Source organism: Mustela lutreola, chromosome 3 (assembly GCF_030435805.1).
Source record: "Mustela lutreola isolate mMusLut2 chromosome 3, mMusLut2.pri, whole genome shotgun sequence".
Classification (NCBI taxonomy): Eukaryota; Metazoa; Chordata; class Mammalia; order Carnivora; family Mustelidae; genus Mustela; species Mustela lutreola.
Genome location: NC_081292.1, coordinates 209,312,551 through 209,335,423, shown reverse-complemented (window position 1 = coordinate 209,335,423; position 22,873 = coordinate 209,312,551). Strand labels below are relative to the sequence as shown.

The 22,873-nt window shown below is 43.6% G+C and overlaps 1 protein-coding gene across 2 annotated transcripts in view; it reads right to left on the bottom strand.

Moving 5' to 3' along the window:
* COL5A2 (collagen type V alpha 2 chain) overlaps window positions 1-22,873 on the bottom strand; it is a 137,419-nt gene that overhangs the window by 35,628 nt on the left and 78,918 nt on the right. For both annotated transcript variants that reach the window (XM_059168630.1, XM_059168629.1), the window contains exons 6-20: window positions 22,739-22,792; window positions 17,725-17,835; window positions 16,121-16,198; window positions 14,494-14,538; window positions 13,472-13,525; window positions 13,038-13,091; window positions 11,697-11,750; window positions 8,743-8,796; window positions 6,187-6,240; window positions 5,019-5,063; window positions 4,506-4,559; window positions 3,923-3,967; window positions 2,781-2,834; window positions 469-567; window positions 99-143 (exon numbers count right to left, since the gene is read on the bottom strand). In XM_059168630.1, coding sequence (XP_059024613.1) covers window positions 99-143; window positions 469-567; window positions 2,781-2,834; window positions 3,923-3,967; window positions 4,506-4,559; window positions 5,019-5,063; window positions 6,187-6,240; window positions 8,743-8,796; window positions 11,697-11,750; window positions 13,038-13,091; window positions 13,472-13,525; window positions 14,494-14,538; window positions 16,121-16,198; window positions 17,725-17,835; window positions 22,739-22,792 — 900 coding nt within the window. The remainder of the gene's footprint in view (window positions 1-98; window positions 144-468; window positions 568-2,780; window positions 2,835-3,922; window positions 3,968-4,505; window positions 4,560-5,018; window positions 5,064-6,186; window positions 6,241-8,742; window positions 8,797-11,696; window positions 11,751-13,037; window positions 13,092-13,471; window positions 13,526-14,493; window positions 14,539-16,120; window positions 16,199-17,724; window positions 17,836-22,738; window positions 22,793-22,873) is intronic.

Here is a 22,873-nt window from a genome sequence, read left to right as displayed (position 1 = left end):
GACATGATGAGCAGAGACCCATGTAGAAGCCTATGGTCAACGTCCAAAGGATCATGTCCGTTGGAGCTTCGCATGGCTGAATGCAGTTAGTTACCTACCGTTGGGCCTTTGGCACCAGGTGTCCCATCAGTTCCTACCACGCCCTAAAAGACACATGAGAAGTTTATAAGACATTAAGCCATATATAGGGTGGTCTTCGGATGTCTACCTGTATTCCAAAAGGAAGGAGAAATTTATCGTAAAAAATCAACCACCATTATATCATAAAACTCACTTTTATAACAAATTCCCTTTTCCATAAAATAGATTAAATTTTGCAGAGTTGACAAGAGAAATATTTTTTTAATTAGTTGCCAACATCCAGAATTCAAAGAAGATAAATTAAAATAGATTGCCTTCATTCTGATGTTATAAAACATGTCGAGCTTTCTGTTAAGAGTATCACTCCTAGATGTTCTGGGAACTTACGGGAAGACCTTGAGAGCCGACTGGACCTGGTGGCCCAGTTTCACCTCTTTGCCCCTGGGGACCTTCGGGGCCTCTTGCTCCAGTGGGACCTGCTTCTCCCTGGCAGGGTACAAAAGACATGTCAATTTAAGAAAAATATAAATGTGGTGTGGTTCGAAGGTTATTGCTTATTTGGAGCTTTACATCTTACACTCCAGTGTTTAAAGGGGTCTTGAGCACAAATCGGTTTACAAGGGCGTGTGCCTGACCGAGCTTGAGCAGCGGACTCCCCTTCATACCCTTCCGAGCGTGATGACGTCCTCAGTGTTAACAGCAGCATCAGGGGTCAAGTTACCTGATAGCCACCCTTATTTCAACCCAAGATAGACACCCAGATAGTAAATAAAAGTACAGTTGTCTAATTAAACTTTAATTCAGATAAATAGCAATTAATTTAAGTATAAGTTTATTCCAGGTAATATTAGGGTCATAGCTATACTCAAAATTTTTCTTTTTTTATCTGAAATTTAAACCTAAGTGGGTTTCTGTATCTTATCCAATATATTAGGTCCCTATATAGATCAAACCCTAGAGGGACCTCAACCTGGAATTTTAGAACTAAAATTCTGAGCCTCAGGGTGTGCATTAGCGCCAATAAAACATACAAAGCCCCTATTGAACCCCTGAAATACAAAGAAGCGGAAATGGAAGTTTTTCTTCCTCCAGAAAACCAGAGATCATGGAAGAATTTAACAGGTATAGGAAAATCCTGGCCAAAACCAAAGATCTAGGAATATTTTTTGTTTGGGGAGGAAGAGAAAGGATAGACAACGAATTTCTATGAAAAACAATTTTGCGAAATGACTTTTTAAGCAGTTTTCAATAGCCAAGAGCCAGGGCTAGTAACCCCAGGAGGAGAAGGAAATATGCAGAGTAAACGATTATATAAACTGTGGTTCTAACGAGGTCTTCGCTAGAAGACCAGGAGCAGAAGTCCTTAGCAGGACTTTCTGCTAAGTCCTAATGCTGGACATTGTGCGTCTTCTGTCCTTAATTCTCTGGCCAGAGCTCAGTTGGAGGGTGGAGGGTGTCACAGGCAGGGGAAGGGATTTTGCATATTTTGGTCAGGAGCACAGGGGGGACTGGCCCTCCTTGGCCAGGGTCTGTAGCAGCAGGACTAGGGTTTAGGGGAGCAGACTGGAAACAGAAGGGACCTCAGGAAGGTCCCAGGAGCTCCGGTGCACAGTGAGTTCTGGCGAAAAGAGGGGCTGGTGAGTGGAATGACGTACGGCATCATTTTAGAGCAGCCGCACCTCTGGGGCAGAGTGTACAGACAGCAGTAGCGAGAGCCTGAAGAGTAATTTGACTTGATGATGCTCACATTTCAGAGTATTTGAAATGTCAGCTATGGACTTTGTCATCGTTGTTGGTTTCAAACACCAGTTCAAAGCCCGTTTGAGTAGCGCTCCCGGTAAGAAGCCTGGACCTCTACTGAGGGCATCACTTATCCTTCAACAAAATTCCATGAGAAGAAGTGAGGTGATTGCCACGGCCACAGTCATGAATCCAGTGAGCAAATCCCTTCTTTGGGAGGAAGGAGATTATTGCCAAGGCGAAGCTGGGTGTGAGGGGTAGTCAAAGGTATTGTGTTGTTTAACATTTGAAGTTTTCTGAATGTATTCACTAATTTAACCAATATAATCCTAATAACCTCCTGCTTTAATCCTTGAATTTATCATCCAAAATGCTGGAAGAACAAACTGTGACTCCGGCAAATGTAAACCATCCCATCAGAACACTTTAATCCATTCCCACGTGGAAAGCCAAACAGCCTCCCTGCCTCTTCCTCTAATGGTTGCATAAATGGCAGGGCAGGGCGAGGAGTGAGGCCAGCGTTGTGTCAGGGAACAGCCTTTCGACAACGTCTGATTTATTTTAACCTCCTATTGTTTAGAACATCCTGCTGTTTATTACTGCCAGACACCGTATCCAGGAACAGACTTCCAGTTCAGACTAAGTTCTTATTCCCTGCAGCTGGCACAGTGGTCTAGACTGGAGTCTAACGCAACAGACTCTTGGATATTGCAGTTGTTTGATGATACTGTTGATATAACAATGGTTGTAATTCTCTTTTAATAACACATTGTTCAGTGATCTCATTTTTAAATTTTTACAGTTATTTTTTCCCCTACCATAATAAATGCTGAGAATGCTCTAGGTTTTTTCCTTAGTTAAGCAACCTCCATATAATTAACGGAATGCCGTTCCACACTTCAGCATTCATATAATCAAGTAATTCTTGTAAGCAAGAGCTAAATATATTAACATTTTACCTTCATCCCAGGATTTCCCGGAAAACCAGAAGATCCAGGTATCCCAAGAGGACCCTATTAAAAGAAACCAGAAAAGCGATCAGACGTGGTTTTTAATCAATATCTAATTGAGTCTTTTTTCATTCTTTGATGACTTTCTGTATGTTGACACATAAGAATAATCCACTGAGTACTTTCAAATCACAAAGATGATGTCATTTTATAATAAGTACCTGCTGACATTGATAGGGAATAGAGCTAAAAATTATGTCCAGTGGTATTAAATGCTTGTGGTGGTGTGTTAGAGAATAAGCCAGTCACAAACACAAACTGAAACAATTGCTTCCTGAGAGACGTACTTTCTTTGTGCTAATCAAGGAATACGGTTTTTTGAAAGTTAGGTTTTGTACCAAAATCTAGGACTGCACTTTATAAAAATGATGCTTAAGAATCATGTGGGTGTTTAGGAGTGGTATTTTTTCAGGCCGATATGTGGACATCTGTAACTATCCCATATCTGGGGAGGCGCGCGGAGTCAGGCCACTGATGCAACGGGCAGACTGAGAGGGATGAGTGGCTGTGAGAGGAACCCCTTCCAGCTTGTCCGGATTCTTCCTTGAGGACGTGATGTCATTCCATCCATTTTGTAGTAATAAAATCCCTTTTAAATGAGTCTTATTTTTTCCCTTTTTGTTTCCTCTTTTTGAAGAAGAAGGCAGGACATAACCGAAGGGGAAATCATTTCAAATCTGATTTATCATCCTCGAATTTCCCTGAACTCACCATGCTTTTTCATCTATCCATCCAACAGACCACGCTGTACTCCTGCTCATCCCGTATCTCATCTTTCAAGGGTTAGCTTGAAAGTTCTCCTAAGTCTTCCTTAATATCTATATCTCACTATAGGTGTAGGTACAGCAAGGTTCCCATACTTGAACTTCAAGTTACACTCTACAACACAGCCCTTAGGAACAGCACCATGCTACGACATGAATCGATAGGTCTCTCTTCCTCGATAGACACGGCAGTTCCAAAGACAAGTACTGCGTGTCTATCACCGTTTTATTCCCGGAGTCGGGGATACAGTGTGTGCTCTGCATGTGTCGTGAATGCACCAGTGGACCAGTAAGGGGATGAGTGAGGATGAACGTCGTGCAGCTCACCATTGGCCCAGGCTTTCCGGGCATACCGTGTGTACCTCGTTGTCCCTAATTAGGAGCAAAAGAGACAAGATAAAATTACATTTTCTTCAGTATTTGCTCATAATTCATTTGTCGGATAAAAATTTTCCTGTTAGAACTCGGCTCTTTAGAAGGGTATACTCAGCACTTACCTTTTAGGATTGTGATGACTATGAAATAAAGTGTGGAAGGAAGCTTGGCGTACAATAACTTCTTAATAAGGGGCACCGATTGATAATTTTATTACTATTCTGAATTTTATATTTTTTCCATGGACCATATTCCATGCTGCTATAAGTCTTTAATCATTTTCTTAACTTTGGCATTAATATAAGTAGGCAACAAACGAACTGTGGTCATATGTGATGTCGACATTAACAGAAACGACATAAACAGTGCACAGGAACGCCCTGTGCTACCTTTGCAACTTTTCTGTAAACATAAATTTATTTCAGAACAAAAAGCAAGGATAAAAGCTGACAAACTAAAAAGCAGGCAGCAGTACTATATTCTCATTTAAAAGAAAATATTCAGTTCGTTTGAGAGTTGGAGTACACATACTTACAGGAGCCCCCTGCGGCCCAAGCCTCCCTCTTTCTCCTGGCATTCCCCTCGGACCCTATGGATGAGAGAGAAAAAACACCTCTGAAGCATTTATTTGAATTCTACGGTAGTTTGATTACATCACTCAGTTCAGTGGAGACTCACTATTATCAGCCACAAATGGTAGTATTTCCAGGAGTGACTTCGGGTATGAAAAGATCTCTGCCCATGGAGATACCTACTGCCTCTTACCTAAATAGATTTCACTTAATGTACCTATAATGGGTCAAATCTACAACAATCCTGATTTGAACACTAACTAAAGGAAAAGAGTAAGAGCCTTCAGGGGTTAAGAACAATGAAACGCAAGAGGCCTTTGCTATTCAAAGGGTACAATTCTCTGAATGTGCTTGTCCGTCAACTGGTGATCAAGATTACATCATCAGTTAACATATTTTCTCCATGTCTTTTCTTTTCTCTTTATATTGTGTAAACTGGAAAAAAAAAAAAAACAAAGAATTAAATTAATACATACCATTGGACCCATGGCACCCATTGGGCCAGTAGGGCCAGCTTCACCCTAAAGCAAAAATGAGATTACATTATAGTGTGAAAAACCTACAACAGATACTCAAATCACCGTTTCCAAGAATATGTCATTTTAAAGGTGTATTTTCAATCTGAACATTTGGAAGACGTACTTGAAATGAAGGACCTCAAAATTCTGTTGTATTACTTTTTCTTAAAATGAAATAGCAATTTAGTTTCTATAGAAAAAATTATAAAATAAAAGTGAGGTTGTAAACAAGATTGGTGAAACTATCACATCTGTTCACATTAATTAGTATTAAAACGGTAATTATATGTTTATGTCTGATTATACTGTAGCTCAAGTAAAATGTTACAAAGCTAAAATTGACTAGTATTCCTTTAAGATTTATTGTAGGAAGTTTAAAAATTAAACAATTAAATCCAAAGCATACACACACACACACACACACACATATATATTCATACATACACACATCACACATACACACACACACACATATATATTCATACATACACACATCACACATACACACACGTATATATTCATACATACACACATCACACATACACACACACGTATATATTCATACATACACACATCACACACACGTATGTATTCATACATACACACATCACCTACACACACGTATGTATTCATACATACACACACACACGTATGTACGCATTTTCATGTATCTCATGATGCTTCCCACTAAAAAGTCCTCTGTACTTCTTTTATGGTCTCTTTATTTCCCTAAAACATAAACACATCTGGGAAGAGACAATGGCCACAAGGCCCTGGAGTCAAAAAGGTATTAAATAATGAGGCGAATAAACCATCTAAACCTCTCAGATACTTTTAAAGAAGAAAAAACAGTGGCTGTGTTTTAGCAGGTGAATTCATAGCGCCATCTTCACGTAAGGAAAACATCCGTCCTACACTGGCAGAAACAAGTGCCTATTCTTGGTGGCAAAGTTAAGAATGTCACGTATCCTGCCAAATCTATGGCCACTCATATATAAGAATTATATTTATCCACTCAACTATACTCCTCTTTCCTCCAAAATGTAAGGGGGTTCTGAAAAGTTGGCAGGACATGAAGCAAACCCGAAATGAGTGGGGCGGTTAGGATTAGGGTTCATACACTTACTTTGGAACCAGTTGCTCCAACTTCACCTTTAGGGCCTTCAAGACCTTTGTGTCCCTAAGGAGAAAAATACAAATTTGTATTTTACTGCTTTTTTAATTCCCAGATGTGTAAAAGAAGAACCAAAAACAAGCTCACAGAAAGTGCCTTATCAAAACAGGTATTTAAAGTTGTTACCCAGAATGTTTCCAAATTCTCAACATTTTTCGAATGCCTATTCGAAGAAAATTAAAGCACCATTTTGAATTTGCAACATCTTCACCTTTCAGATTTTTGGAACTTCACAGAAATTTAATCTACAGCTACAAATGAAAAACCTATGGTGGTTTTAGAGAAGACAAGTAATTGTGGAGTTTCTATAGTTATAGAATATGGGTTATAACTAGGGGTGACATTCAAAATAATAATTAGTACAGCAGCAAGCATTCTAATCAGAAGATCAACTACTCAACACAGGGGCAGCCAGTATGTACTTATCAGATATCACCCATGCTTTTGATATATAGACGACAGACTGATAAACAGATATGTAATTTTTTTTTTGAATTTTGAGATCTTTTTTCATTTGAGGGTAAATCTTAATGTTGTTAAATCCACACATATGTTTATCCAAATACTCAATTCTATTTATCTAAAACATATTGAAAACATACAAATATCTATTCTTTCCACATGTCAGAGCCCATTAACTTCATGGTTTGGAAATGCGGAAAATAGATTCCCCTTAAACTGCAAGTCACCAAGTATTTCTTTACAGTTTACTTTAGCAAAATTCATACAAAATAGTAATTAACAATGATCTTCTCACTTGTTAACTCACAAGGAAGCACCTTCAAAACTACATGTTATTGAAGTTCCTGTACTAGAATATAGAAAAGCTGAACTACACAAATACTGAAAAGTTAAAAATCTCTTAACTTTTTATTCCTGGCACCACCACCACAATTTACAGGCAATATACCTGACATAATGAAATAAAAATGCAAAAGCTATAGCAGTTAAAGTATGTCGTCTAACTGACACTACACTGCATTGACCCGTAGCTACAGGTGTTTGCAAACCGGGGTGATGAGAGTCCTGAGCAGGACGGGTTTCCTGTTTTAGCTGCAGTAACTTCTCCGACTGTGGACCATTGTTCCTTCTGGGACAGAGTTCTACAGCTCCTCTAACACCTGTGGGACGGCTGTCTCAAAGTAACCTACACTCTCTCCTGCTAAGAACTGTAGCATTTCCTTCAGAGTTTTTTAGAACCTTCTGCTACCATATCTACCGTTTCTACCACCAGATCCATAACCACCACCATAGGGACTGCCTGAGCTTCTCTCTCCAAAACTGTCTCCCTTCATAGTTCCATAATTTGATTGCTGCTGTCCACTGTAATTTCCAAAACCATCATGGTTCCCACCACCACCTCCAAAATTTCTTCCTTCGTTATAACCGTCATATCCTCCACCAACACTACCATATACACGTCCTTGATTTCCATGACCGGGTCCACCACCAGCACAGCCTCTTCTACTACGATAAACAGGACCCACCACCATCGTTGCCATCATCACCTCCAAATCCATCATATCCACCATCACCTCCTCCCTAACTCCTCTGTTCCCACCACCTCTACCACCATAGCCTCGTCCTCCACCAAAGTCTCCTCCACGACCATAAAGTCGCCAGATCTACCTCCATGACCCTTGTGATCCAGTGGACTACCTTCTTTTAGAAAAGGCCTTCTCTACCTTACCATCATGCCCACTATTAAGTGTGGTATTTCTGAACACAATTTTACCAACTGAATCATGATCATTAAAAGTTATAAAAGTAGACCCTCTCCTTTTTCCAGTGTCCCTGTCTTCCATAACTTCCATGGTTTCAATCTTGCCGTAGTTTTCAAAGTAGTCTCTCAGGTTTTATTCTTCTGTTTTCTTTAATACCCCCAGTGGAAGTGCTCTTCCTGCTAGACGGACACCAGGCTTTACAGAACCCTCTCTGCAAACAACTTTTCTTGGTTCATTACAGGCTCATGAACCTGGCATGGCCAAGCGCACACTGCTGCTGCAGGGGGTTTCCCTCCACTCTGAGTGGCACATAATTTCCATATCTGTACTTAACACAGAATAATTACGCTTTGTCTTGAGCTATAAAGAGAGAAGCATTCTATGGCCCTCCAGACCTGGGCTGACTGGACCCCTCCCATAACCTAGTGCTCTCTCCAGTATCATGTCACTTACCCCACCAAGCATCATTATGTCTTTTTGTGACTGTCACCCTTCTGAGCCTGAAGTTGAAGGCTATGGGCTTTTTACTCATCACTGTGTCTCTTTCGTAGCACAGTATCCGGCATACAGTAAGAACACAAAATATATTTGTTTATAGAATCAAATGAAATTCAAAGGAAATATAAAAAACATATTGTGAATTTGGTAACCACAGATGAATACTGAGACCACAGCCAGCTAAGGACAACTGACTCATAGAACTGTAGCAATGCTGAAGGTAAGGCTCCCAGACCCTGCTCAGTTAGCCTTAGTATCTGAAAGGACTATGAAGAGTTAAACTTACTCGGTGACCCTTCAGGCCTGGAAGACCAGGAGCCCCAGGAAATCCTCGCGCTCCCTGGGTGGGGGGGTGGCAGAAAAAAAGATAAGGCATTTGAGTCATTAATAAGAATACGAAATTGTTTAATATAATTTTGTTCACCAAAAATCTAATACTATAGTTTTTTTAAGCAAAATACCAAAGGAAAGAAAGGAGCAATATACTTTAACCTGTCAGAACACGCCGAGGTGATCGACGTTCACAAAGCAAACCCCCTGTTGGGAGTGGAAACACGCCTTACACAGACACATGGATTATTGCCAGGCATTGATGTGACGACGTTTCCAAATTTTGAAAACTATATCACTGTGTTATAATTAGTAGCAAAACATGAAACAACACAAAACAAAACAAAACCCCAAACCAACGAAAACCAGGAAAATTAGTCTGAGTCAACGTGTTCCGTGTCTGAATCAGCTAGAACAGTTCATGTGGAAGAAAATCAGGGAAGGAACTTACAGAAAACTACACATTCTCTACACTGTGCTCTACTGGGGGCAGAAGAGTAAAGATGTCCGTATGCAGCAAGATGTTCCACGTTCTCTGAACGACTAAATATTGGCCACAAAACAGGATTAGAAAGATCACAGGAAAGTGTGATCAACGATTTACTTTAAGTAACATGTTCAGGAGAAGCTTTATGGGTCTGTGATTGTTTCAAAGATTAACTTAAGAAAGGAAATATCCCACAGGAGGTTTGATCAGGAAATATGGAGAGAACAAGTTTCACCGTAGACGCAATAATTCCTTAATTTGTACTAATTTTATGCATCCTCCACCTAACCATAGTAAACTAAAAAACTAGAAATCAAACAGAAAATTAAGCCTAAATGGTATGACTATTTGGAAATGATGCTGGCGACTTTTTCCTCAGACCCTCTTAAAATAGATAAGGAACCAGTGACTTGTTATTTTCACTGTCTACATTAATTTGGTTTTGAAATGAATGTCATCACCACTGGCACCAGTAGCCCGAGTTCATCGATAGCGTAGATTGATATTAGTTACTATCAATTATTACTATTAATCTGCATATCCACGGCACTTAGCCTATTGCTTGGTGAGTGGACATCAATGAATAATCACCAAATAAACAACAGAAGAAATGATCTAACATTTCTCTTAACACTCACAGCACTATTCCCAAGCCTTTCCTAAGGAACTTCTCTTGTGCTAATGTGTTAGTACAGAAAAGCCTTCTGTTCCCTACATCACTGCCTTCACTGTGTACCAAATACTCAAGAAATGAAATTATACAATAAAAGCAAAGCAATCATTCCTCTGTGACCTCTTGCAGGGAAAAGTGTCCATGGTGCTCTAAGGAGGGGTTATAATAGCGAGGGCACAGCAAACCATGTTCTCTGAACAAAGAAACTTCCAGTCATTCTTCTGCTTCCACAGCCCTGCTTACGGATTCCTCACTTCAAGAATTTCCTTTAAGTCTGTCCACTGGAATGATCCCCTTTACTGATGTTTGTTCCCCTCCTTCCTGAGCAGGAAACTCCATACCCTCAGCCTATAGGAGAAGTGCTGAGCTGAGCTATTTCAGATCGTTAGTTAGCTTTGAATTCTCATGGTCTGCAGGGGAATTCTCATGTTCTTACTCATCTCTAACACAACATGAAACCGAACCAGATGTACCAGGACTCATAAAATGTTCTCTTTCTGCTGACTGGAGGCTGTCATCACAGCCCAGGCACATGTGCTGTTGCACAGACCGGCGGAGCGCATCTGCCACATGCTGGCGGGGCCGGCTTCCTCCCCACGGAGGCCTCGAGGTCAGGATGTTCGAGAGCGCGGCAGGATGGGGCGCGGGAGCCTGGACGGGCCGACGTGGACATCTGCGCGAATGACTAAACCGCATGCCTGTGTCTGCACTGACTCCCCGGGCTGATGGGGGAGGAAGGGCAGAAGGAGAGAGCAGGGAGCCGGGGAACTGGTTTTATGTTTGAAACAAAATAATCCTTGGAGCCCCGTAAGCTCCCTTAAAAGATGAGCACTCATTCGTTTAAAAAGAAAAAAATAACCCAAACCCAGCATTGGACTTCCTGCACTTTCAGGAAATAAGTGGAGAGTAATTCAGTACTGTCGGCCGTACCGAGGGGCAGAAACATCAGAAAATTAGAGGAAACGTCGTACGTGCAAAGTCGAACCCATTTAGGGGTTATCAGACAAGGTAAAGCTTTAAGAGCAAGAATGTTAAGAGGATGTTTGCTGCTTCTCTCTCATTGTCCCCAGTGCCCGGGTAGCACATCCTGGGAGAGGGTCTATCCAAGCAGCGTGAGGAGGATGGAAAGGTGGCTTCAGAGTATGGCCACGTGGCCCAGGCCCTCAATTCTGGTGGAGCGTGTTAGCAGGGACAGGTCCTTGTAGCAAGCCAGGGGCGTGAAAAGCTGTGTTAGGAGTCATCAGTGGAACTTGTCATTAGATTCTAGGGCCAGAACATCAAGAATTTCAGCCAACATGAGGGTTTGAGGGGCAGCCAAAGAGGCATCCTGTCCATAATTCATTGTTCGTGGCGTATAAATAAACCAATCCATAAACTCTCAAGCTGTTTTTTCTGACGTGTAAACTGTACAACACAAAAATATCAAAGACAAATGGGGTTGGGAGGTTGGGAGATAGAAGCAGCTCAGGCTGGTGGCTTCGTGAATCTGACATTCCATTTGGAGAGTATCCGGTTAGGTCATGAAATAACTATCGAGCTCAGGAACAGTATTCGTGTGGAGCCGATAAAAAATCGGAAATTGGAATCAGCCGTCCTTTTGGCAAAACGGACTGTTCCGCGATGACAGAAGGGAACATATCTTGACGGTAGTGTCTAGTGCACATGTATATAATAATTACAAGGTAATTTTACTGTTCTTTTCTTTCCAAAGTTTGCCTCTGTGGCATCGTATTGAGACGTACAAACTTACCGGAGACCCCGCAAACCCCACTTCACCGGGATTTCCATTTCTACCAGGTTCACCCTTTAAGGGAAACAAACAAAAAAAACAAACCAGAAAACAAGGTAAGAGGGAGCAAAGAGGATTAAAACGCTCCCTTCTGACACTAGGTGACGAGTCAACTGCACCTTCTGACACTAGGTGACGAGTCAACTGCACCTTCTGACACTAGGTGACCAGTCAACTGCACCTTCTGACACTAGGTGACCAGTCAACTGCACCTTCTGACACTAGGTGACCAGTCAACTGCACCTTCTGACACTAGGTGACCAGTCAACTGCAGACACAAGTCTTTTTTAGAAAGCCATGTCCCCTCACCCCCAAGATCAGAAGCTCATGCCCAGTGTTGTAGACAACGTGAGAGTGAAGCAGGCATTGTTTTTGGTGGGAATCTATTACAGCAAGTCAGGTGTGAGGGTTTCATTAACTTACCCAGAAAAAGAAATTAATATAAGTTATACTCACCTGACCTAGATCACCATTTTACAAACATCAAAATTTACACCCACATGAACACACAGGTACGTGCTATGAATTCTACATGAACATGCGGCACTGAACTAAAACAGTTTCTTAGAACACATCTTGTCATTTCTTTTCTTGTGATAAAATAATTAAGAACTACTAGACATATTTTCTTTATGATGAAATTCAATGTAATCTGCTGAAATAAATCTCTTTGAAACACAAAGAGGAAATATTTACTTGGCTTAAGATCACACAGAAATTAATGGTTTATCCATGATTTTAACCTAAACTTTGGTACAACTAAGAAAAAAATCCAGAAAAACAAATCTGCTTTTGTATCCAGTTCTTAGATCACATGTTATTACTGTTAAAACCTGGAATTGAGTCTTAACTTTAAAAATCCAATGGAAGAAATGGCTTTTTCTGCACTAGAGAGCAGTATTGGTGCTATACTATTAATACATCAAAAATTTCCATTTAATGAAGACTTCATTACATCATACAGATGTTTTGCCATTAGAGCCCGGTACTTTTTTTTTAAGTTCACTTAGAGGTTCCATCAACTAAATTGACAACAATTCTAGTATCTTACGGAGAAATCAAAATGGCAAACCGGGGGAACGCAAGGAAGAAGCTGGAACCTAATAATACGACATCAGCAAAATTAAGAATACTTTCAGATTTTTGTATGACTACTCTGAGTTCTCCAGTTTTGCATGTGTCTAATGAAAGCTAAAAGCAAGGGAAATACATTGGGAGTTAATAAATAATATCCATGTGAACACTGTCATTCCTTCTTAACCTCTTCAAAATTTCAAAGTGTAATGAAGGCAGGAAGCTTACATCTTCCCCAGGTTTTCCAGGAGGGCCCTCTGGTCCGCGTGCTCCTATCGGACCCTAACAACAAAGCAAAACAACAAAAAAGAATATTTACTTATATTTGCCCATGCCTACAAATGATGTAATTAAAATATTCTCGAGACAAGTATCAGAGAAACTAGCTTTATCTGTATTCTGAATTTTACGTTGCATGCCTCAGATTATGTGCTCCAAAGAAAAAAGTTAATTTCATAAGAGCAAATATCTTGGTATGGTCTGCTAACCGTATTCGAGGCCTCTGAATTTAAATACTCTCCCTCAGAAGCATAGCACAGGCCTCCCAAACTGGCCTCCAACTTCTTGCTACATTAAGACAGAGCTGACGAAACAAACAGCTCAGACACCGTCACGATGCCGGACCCGTCTTTAACCGGGTCCCTGTGCTTCTTGGCATTTACCATGGGTCCAGGTTCACCAGGCTCGCCGGGAGGTCCTGTAGGCCCAACGCCGCCCTAAAATGGAGAACAAATGATGCAAGTAAATATAATTATTTGTAAATTACATCTGTAAACCAAAGAAAAGCAGAACACGACATTATGTATTCCTGCAGGATAGTGCAGTCACTTAGACTGCAAGTCTCCACCACTTTCCAGCTCTGCGACTTCGAGGGAGTCACTCAATCTCTCTAAACCTCCATTTCCTAATCGTGAATTGAGAACAATAACGCTACCGATTTCACTGGGCTGTCATCGGTCTCTTGAGAACCAGCGCACATTTAGAACCCAGAACAGTGCGGGCGCGTAGTGAGCGTCCCATCGGTGGCAGTGACCATCAGGATCGTGACCATCGTCTTCCTCAGTCATACAGAATGGCCAAAGTCAGACTCCACACACGTGATGATGACAATGTAAAATCTTTGGCAGAGCTAAGAATTCTTTTTTTTTCCCTTTCCTTTGAAAAATTATTTTGAACTGCTCGTCAAATCACTACAAAATTTAAAATAGCGCTACACTAATTTATTGGTATTCGATAGACTATAGAAAGAAAGGACAGTATTACATCCTTTTTAAGATGCCCCCATGGAGTGATTACCTTGACTGTGGTTTCTAGTACCACGTGGTGGTGGCCTTTAATGATTTGCTTTCACAACGTCCTAGTTAGCACATAACCAATTAGGAGCACATTCATTACAACATGAGATAATGATCTGTTATTTCAGAAGCAAAGGCATATAAAAATCCTTTGTGTTAGAGGCCAGTCGCATACAGAAACCAGATGATAAAACTTGAGCCCCATGAAGAAACTTTGAAAAACAAGCCGCATACGTTTCTGAGTAGAAGTTAATGGAGCACAGCCTGTTCCAAGTGAGCACTGCGGCATGGAATCTAGAGGCCGGCCAAGAGCACTCATGTCACAGAGACCTTACTTGTACTTTTTTTTATTTTGCCATAGTAGGAAGTTTAATTATAAAAAGACTTACTTGCTGCCCCTGTAAGCCTTGAGGTCCCCTTGGACCGACAGGACCCTTAAAAACAAATGAGAAGAAAAGTTCCATAGTGTTCATGACAGTTGGGTCAAACATTTCAAAAATGTTGAATCAGGCTTAGAATCTGGAAAAGTGAAGCTTTGACAGTGAAAGATGATGACATGCTCCATTTGTCCTCATCTGGAACGCAGCTGAGTTCAAGGAGATTGAAGTTTGGGCAACATTTGGGATGATTTTATACATGCTTTCACTCTCATAAAGAGAAAGAGGAATATGCCTGTGTCCGTCAGTGCCTTTGGGACAAGGGCGTTTGCGTGCTCAAGGGGTGGTTCTGTTAAACCAGAATATCCAACAAAAGAAAAATCTTGGCAGGGGAAAGTGATTCTCAAACTGTCTAGTGAGTTCTTCAGTCCCACAGCAGATCAACCCCTGTAACTTAAATGAGCGCACTAAATTAAACACTTAGGAAGCGATCAGTGATATGGACTAGATTATGTTAAATGTAAACTTATCTATGGCACTGAGACTTCTTGATTATTCCTTCTTTCATAGCACACATTTAAAGTATCCACATAGGCTTTCTAAGTAAGAAATGATTACACTGGGGCAGGAAAAAGGGAAGAAAAAGAAAACGCCTTTTTAAAAACTGTATTAACCGTAGAGCCATAAAATCTTTGAAATGAAGAAAAGGGGAAACCAATTAAATCAAAATTTGGTTCATTCTTATGGCAAACATTTAAATTTTTATTTTGAATTAAATTTTTATTTTGAATTGATCGGGGTTTTAGCTAGGAAGAAAACAAAAGTGCCCTGTAAAAGAATAAACGTGTATGCAATTCGAACTTCAAATGGATAAAAACACATACATTTCAGAAACATATCCCCAGGTAACCCTTGAAAGAGCCACACTGCTAGTAGGCAGACAATGTTCAAGGACGGGTGACAGGGGTGGTTACATACGTGGTTTAACTTCACGCTTGCTATTGCCTGAAATCCCATTAGCCTGGGATGCCTTTGAACTATGTCATCAGCAAAAAGCATGGGAGCCTTGGTCATATGAACGTTGATGTGTTCCATGAGAATGTGTTCTCCAAAGACCCAGGTCAACGCACTTGCCCAGAGGAAATGGGCCCCTTCTTGGCAGTTGAAGAAAATGCAGAAGATGATGGGAGGGCTACTAGGCCCAGTCGGGAACTTTATGGGAGTTGGCATAGGCAGTCAGAGGATATTAAGCAGGAAATAATGAAAATTAAAATGGCAAAATTTCCCATGTCAAAGTTTTGCCAAATCACTGCTTCTAACAACACCATAAAAAGCACGGGTTTTGTGGTGGCGGTGGTTATAGGTTTTAAAATTCTTTATTTTCTTCAAATATTAAATGAAACATACAGGCAACCCTTTTTTAAAATCAACAAGTTCTTCGCACATCTATGAAGGGAACACCCCTGGGCTGCTAGCTGGTACAATTTATTTATTAATTGATAAATAAGTTGAATGAGTTAATGGATGGACGGGTGTGTTCTAGAAGATTCATGTTACTTCTTAACCAGCTAATTCAAACCTTGCTTTACGTAATGTTATTTCCACAAGAACTTGGATTATCAGTCAAATCTCTACTTACCACAGAGCCAGGCATGAGTCCCACTTGACTCCCCAGTCCGGACTTCTCGTCTAAGCCGGCCATCTGAGCTGAAAACGGCTACAAAAGCAATGTTTCGTGTTACTCCCACAGTGGAAGACAGAGAGCGAGAAGGTTTTAAACTGACAATTGCACCTTCTCCGGGATTCTCATAGAATGACTCTGCTGAGAACCGTTTTGCACTCTGGCTTTAAAGTGCAGAAAGAGATTCGTGTTCTTCCTCGCTTCCTCGAACATTGATCGAACAATGTTCCTCAGAGTCTATCACAGCGAAGCTCCTTCAGAGCCACCCGCTCGGGGCCGGGCGCGTCCCGCTCGGTAGACACAGGCCCGGCCCGCCCGTCTGGCCCACGTCCGCCTTCAGTCTGCGCACCTGACGTCCTTCCACGGCTGAGCGAAGCCCGACAGAGGCTTTCCGAGCCTTTCTCCTGGAGATCACGGTTTCCATTCCAGGCTGTTTCACTCAGATCGAATTCTTGTTCCTTCGCTCATGACCAGCAAACTTTAACCGTATTCATACAAGTTGATAAAGATTTTATGACCCTTTTGATGACTTTCTGGCTGTTCCAAGAATTGGCAACGTTTTATCTTTTCTCTTTCACCTCACAAAAACTCTGGCCACACAACTGACCCAAACTGGCCATATGTATGCCAGGAGTTCGATGAATTTCCAGATTTTAGTGGGGGAAATGTGCATATTGTTTTAAAAATATAAGTTGGCAATTCCTTCTGTAATCAGTTGAGAAGCAACAGTATAAATTATGATAAAACAAAAATCTTATGTCAGGCTCCAAATGTCCTCTAGTCTCACTATGTCTCTTCCACACCCCCTTTCTGCCACGATGAGTTCAGGGAGGCAAACACAGGAAGACATTTTGTTTTCTTTTGTTCTGGCGAGAAACTGAACTTGGGAGATCATGAAGTAGCATTTTCGTGTCCACTGGGGGTCGCCCCCGACCATCCATCGTACTGGAAGTGTCGTCCCCCTCCTGGGAAGCGCAGGACCCAGACCGGAGCGTTCTGAGTCCAGAGAACAGCAGAAGGAGGAAGATGTTGCTCTTCAGTTCACACCAGGGAGCGTGTCCGTGGCCCTTCGGAACCGACCGAGCGGGCGTGGGAAGCACAAGGACTGTGGCGTGGCACGTGAGGGAGGCTGTCTGGGGCCGCACGACGGTCCCTGCGCAGTCCCTGGTCTTCTGGTGGCTGCGGGGCGGCCCTGCACTCATTCATCTGCTGTCACCGCCGGAGGCCAACGTCCGCACTAGGACAACTTGAAGTCACAATAAGTCAGAAACTTGGGTGGGGGGGATGGGCGAAACAGGCACGAACCTCTGGTCATAAAATCGTAAGTCGCAGGGACGAGAAGTGTGGCAGAGGGGACGGAATCCCAACACCGTGACCGTGCTGTGTGGGACAGATGCGACCACACGCCTGGCGCTGAGCACGAGGACGGTCGGGACTGTCCATCACTACGTTGTACACTCGGAACTACCGTGACACAGTGAAGTCAACGGTCCTTCAGAAATGACCATTTCAAAACTTGACATATGATCTAAGCAATACACCGAATAACGCATGGAACTCACCCGGCTCATGCCGTCCGGTCCTGGGTGGGACGGATGTCCCGGAGGCCCCGGGGCACCAGGTTGACCGGGAACACCTGGTTCTCCATCGATTCCCTGAGGACCGCGAGGACCCTGGGGGACAAGCCAGCGCCAGTTAGAACACGTTGCCAGAGACGTACTCAGCAGAAAGCTAAAAGCACGGACTTCTTGAGGCAGCTGAAGTGCTCATTATTTTAAAAAGGAGTGGACTTAATGTACGGTTCCAATTCTGGGTCATTCTGGAAAAGGTGAAATCATGGAGGCAGTAAAAAGACGAGCAGTGGCCAGGGGTTGGGGTGGGAGTGAGGAGAGGAAAAGGCGAGCACAGAGGAGCTTTAGGTGAAAACTCTCTGTGTGATACTGTGAGCATCTGTGCCGGCACACGCGTCCAGGCCCACGGCGCGCGGCCCGCGGGAGCAAGTCTCACGTCCACGACGGATTCCGATGCGGGAGGCCGAGAGCGGGGAGGTGGGGAGGATGCGGATGTACCCGACGGGCCCGCACGACCTCTCGCCGCGCCTGCCTCTGCATTTTGATGTGAAATTCCAACCTCTCTACAAAAAATAAAGTCCTGCTTAAAAAAAAAAAAAAAAAAATCCGCAGCGATCGGCCACCCACAGGAATCCGGCCAGCTGCGCCGATGCTGCTGACTCCGGACCGGCCACCGCCGCTCCGTCGGGCGCGGTACATGCCGGGTGAACATTTGACTTTTGATGTATTAAATCCCCAGGAATGAGCCTTCTTGGGAAATTATAAAATGGTATTCCGTTCACCGGCATTCCAGAATAAACTTCCCTAGGTGGTTGGTTTTGTGGTGTTTACCCAAAATCTCTGCATTCACTTGTCCGTCTTAGATCACAGTGTGCGCCCGCACAACCTCCCACCCAAAAAACATCTGAAAGACCCTGGACGGGGGTTTATGGGTTTCCACTTTCTCATGTTTTAACGTTTTGTACAGTTCTTGGCACACAGTCAACACAATGCATGTCATTATATTTTCACATTTCAGTCCTCTTTCTTCAAGTCTGGCCTACTTTATTTTCCTTCCCACCCCCCAAGGTCGAGCAGACCAGTGAGAAACGGAGGGAAAGGCCCAGTGCCCCCAGCCAAGCCTAGTTCCCAGAGAAGCGACCACGTCTCCCTGCCAAGCTCCACCCAGCTCCAGGCGCATTCTGACGGCCCCTGGGCGGACAGCCACGTCCTCAGTTCTGGAAACGCTCCACCCCCGGCCTCATCACTCCCACGAGTCTTGTGAAGCATTTTCTGACTTTTTAACCCTCAAGAGTCTTGGCAGACTTTCACAGGGAAGAAGGGACCGAAGAACTGAAAAGTCAGTATGATTTTTATGATTAACAGTGCGGATCAAGAAAGATATGGTGAGTGAATTGGAGTTTATTAGAAGAAGCCGCTTCTCATGCCTGACCATGGGAATACCTCGGGGCTCACACGTCATCAGAATGTGAGCCGGGACCGCAGGAAGAAACACGCTGAGGTGGGAAAGGGGCAGTTTGCATGCTGGCTTTGGGGCAGTGGCAGAATAGCTGTTCAGTAATTAGTATATTCAAGCATTCAGACGGATTCACAGAGCTACGTTCACTTCTAGGAACGGAGGAATATAGGCGAACTTGTCTATTCAAATAGAAGGAGATAATCTGAAAAACTCACACTTAGAGACTCACTTCTTAGAGAATCATTCTCCTCCTTTACCAAGTCAAACACTAACTGCTAAACCACCGTCAATTCACCGAACTGTTCTTACAGGCGAGAGGTGGGTTTTTGTCGCCGTGTGGGGTTCCTGGTCACAGGAATGGGAGCCGCACCAGCCGGAGGTTCCTACGGTCAACGGCGGCACCGAAACACCCGCCACCAGGTCTACTCAAGGAGGCTGGTGTGCAAAACTGTGTCTTTTTGAAATGTGAAGTTGCTAACTGACAACCAGATGTTATCGGACACAAAAAGTGAGCCACGACATCTCTGCTCCCAGGGGGATTTCTGAAGACAACACCAACAACTACATGTGGTGCCCATGAGAGCAGAGAGAAGTTTGGGTAATATTCGTCCTCAAAAGTCAAGTCCTTTCTGCATCGCTCTGCGATTAATTAAGTCCGCTCTGAGGACAGCTTCTCTGCCGACTCCACATGCATTCTGCGCCTCCAAGGCATCCCCTCTATGTTGACTACGGGACTGAATCTTATGCGAACTGAGATTAAAATTAATAAAAATGTATGAAAAGTATCCAAAATCAAGTGAACACAACTAGAAGTGAAGGTCAGAAAAACAGTTGATGAGCAGTTTTACGGATAGACCCTGAAAACAAAAACTATAATTTGGGAACACATTAAAATGCGTATTTTCATATTTCCAAGTGAGCCGAATTGTGTACATTTATACTGAGGTAAATATTCTCTGTTCTCCTTCCCGCCCAACCCCCAGTCCCAGCACGGATCTCGGCCGCGGCCGCAGTGGGAAGTACTGACAGGCGGCCACGAGGTGGCGGCCTTTAAACGTCCACCAGCACAGAGGAGTGTTCACCACAGCACGAGCACGCACACACTCATGCACACGCAGATACACTCGTGCACACCCCCACACCCCCACACCCCACACACAGACGCGGACACAGACACGCATGCACACACAGACGCGCGCACACGCACACGCACACGCACACACACACGCACACACACGTTAGAGTTGGTAGGATTGTCAGATGCACGTTTCCCATTTTGCGGATGAGGAGACAGACCCACAGGGGCTAAACGTCACGTGCGGTTAGAACTCGCGCGCCACCTCCGTCTGCTGGGGACTGCCGGTCTGTCACTGTGAAGTCACCAGGTGAACCTGGTTAAACCCAAGGACACACGAGACACAGCCCCAGGGGTCCTCGGCTGGGAACGGAGGCTTCGTGAGCGTGTCTACAGCAGTGGTTCTGTCCTGAGCACTTTTGCTCCCTCCCCCGGGGGGACACGGGTGACATCAAGAGACATTCCAGTTACCACAAGAGATGGAGGAGCACAGGTGCCGCCACGGGCATCTAGTGGGTAGAAATCCGAAACGCTGCCAACCCTCCCACGACGTGGAGGAATTACGTGGCCCCCAACACCAACATGTAGCGCCTTTCCACGGTGGCTTCTGTGCCAACGCAAGCGGGGGGGAAACGCACTTAAGGGTGCAGCAGTGCCCCCCAATTTGCCCACCACAGCCCTCGTCTGCTGAGCAGCTTCTCCGGGTGTTGGGACTGAGGCAAAGTACTCTGCCTGCGGGTACTTCGTGGCGTCACGCCAGGATCTTGCTGGCATGTTGGAACTGGCCATGTCGGAAGCGTTTACCCCAGGAAACTCAGCAGAAGTCCAGGCACGTCTTATTTATTTACTTTGTCGCGAGTCAGTTAAACACTTAGCATCACACCACTGCTTGTTAGGGTTAAGAGAGGAACAGATGTCCTGTTTGGGCATCTGTCAAGATTATTAATTCCAAATAAATAGCTACTCCTTTCTCACACACACACACACACACACACACACACACACACCCGAGTCCTCCCTGAGTGTCTCATTGCTAACCGAGACAGGCAGTGGAGCGCATCACACACTATGTCAAGTGGAGAAGATGGGGTCAGAGCAGACTCGGGCGTCCTCACAAAGAATTCTGAAGGTCCGCCCGCCTTTCCGTAGTAACGCCCACCTAGACCTGGGCTCCGTGTTACCAGTTACGAGGGCGCGAGTACACGGATGCACATCATTTCCCGCACGGCCCCCTAGGCTTCCCGTAACGGAAATCGTCTCCTATCCGCTTCTGTCATTCTCGACCCTGGGCAGACATCTGCAGGGCCGCTGACGGTGCTCCGGCTGCCGACACTGGTGGGGCAGCTTCGTAGCACAGCAGTAAGGTCGTCAGAACACAGCCTTCCTACACACCTGGAGGACCGAGCCCCGTTTCCTGGGGGCACTGTCGTATCCCTAACTCCAGCCCCAGTCTGAAGAACGTACTGTCCTCACGCTCTACTTGCTCAGAGGGGCAGAAGCATAAAATAACATCAAAGTGGCACGAATTCCTAGCGATATTTTTCTTTATTTATAAATTCAAGGTTGTTTGTTGCTTCCTTGCAATTCCTTCCTGTCTATTTCTCCCACCTAAATATGGATAAACACAGGTTTGGAAGGTCGAAAATCTAGAGAGTTAAACTTAGGAGCTATCATGAGAAGACTGAACAGCACACGTTTTTCTGATGAAAACATATGATGATAACAGCAACAGAAAAATCAACGCACTCATTTAATGTATGAAAGACATCAGTTTCTAAGGGAAGATCTAAAAAGAAGACGTGCTCTCCTAGGACTTGGTAATAAGAAAAACACAACTGGCATGTATTTGATAATCTCCTCATGTTTTATCTCAAGGGTATAAAGTTGATCGTTTAAATTTAAAGGTGTTTCCTTTGTTCTGGTAATGGATTTGTTGATTTTTTTAAATGGTTCCTTTCAAGACTCTGAAACGTCTATGCAGTAAAAAAAGGTAGAGGGTTTCTTGGGAAATCAATTGATTGCACAACTGTTTGACAGAACGTTTCGTCCTCTGATAGTTTTTTCCTATATCCAGTTCGGTTATTCCTGGAGCAACTACTGATCACAGAACTGGCTGTTTTATCTCAACCGTACGTTCTTGGCATTGTTCACTCGTGATTTACAACTGCTGAAAACATGAGGTATTCAGGATGTTTCCTTAGGTTCTACTTTTAGTATGACCTCCTGAAGAAGAAACACCATTTGAGTTACCTACAAAGGTAATAGGGCATCACTACATTATTACCATGTGACATTTCCTCTGAATCAGAAAAGACACACAATCACTTCATGACCTGACTTCTGCCCCGTCTGATAGAGCTGAGAGAGAAACAGTGCCACCAACTGTGTGCTGCGCCCAGGGAATGTGGCTCGATGCGCTTGCTGGGTACCGGGCACAGCTCACAAAAGAGGCGGCTCTGCTGTCGACTTACAGGTCTTCCTTTTGGGCCTCTCTCTCCTCTTGGTCCTTGTGATCCTGGAGGTCCCTGAAACAGAAAATGAGGACTATGACTGCAAAACACACATACCTCACATGCCTTTGTTTTAAATGTCTGCTCGTCTAAGAA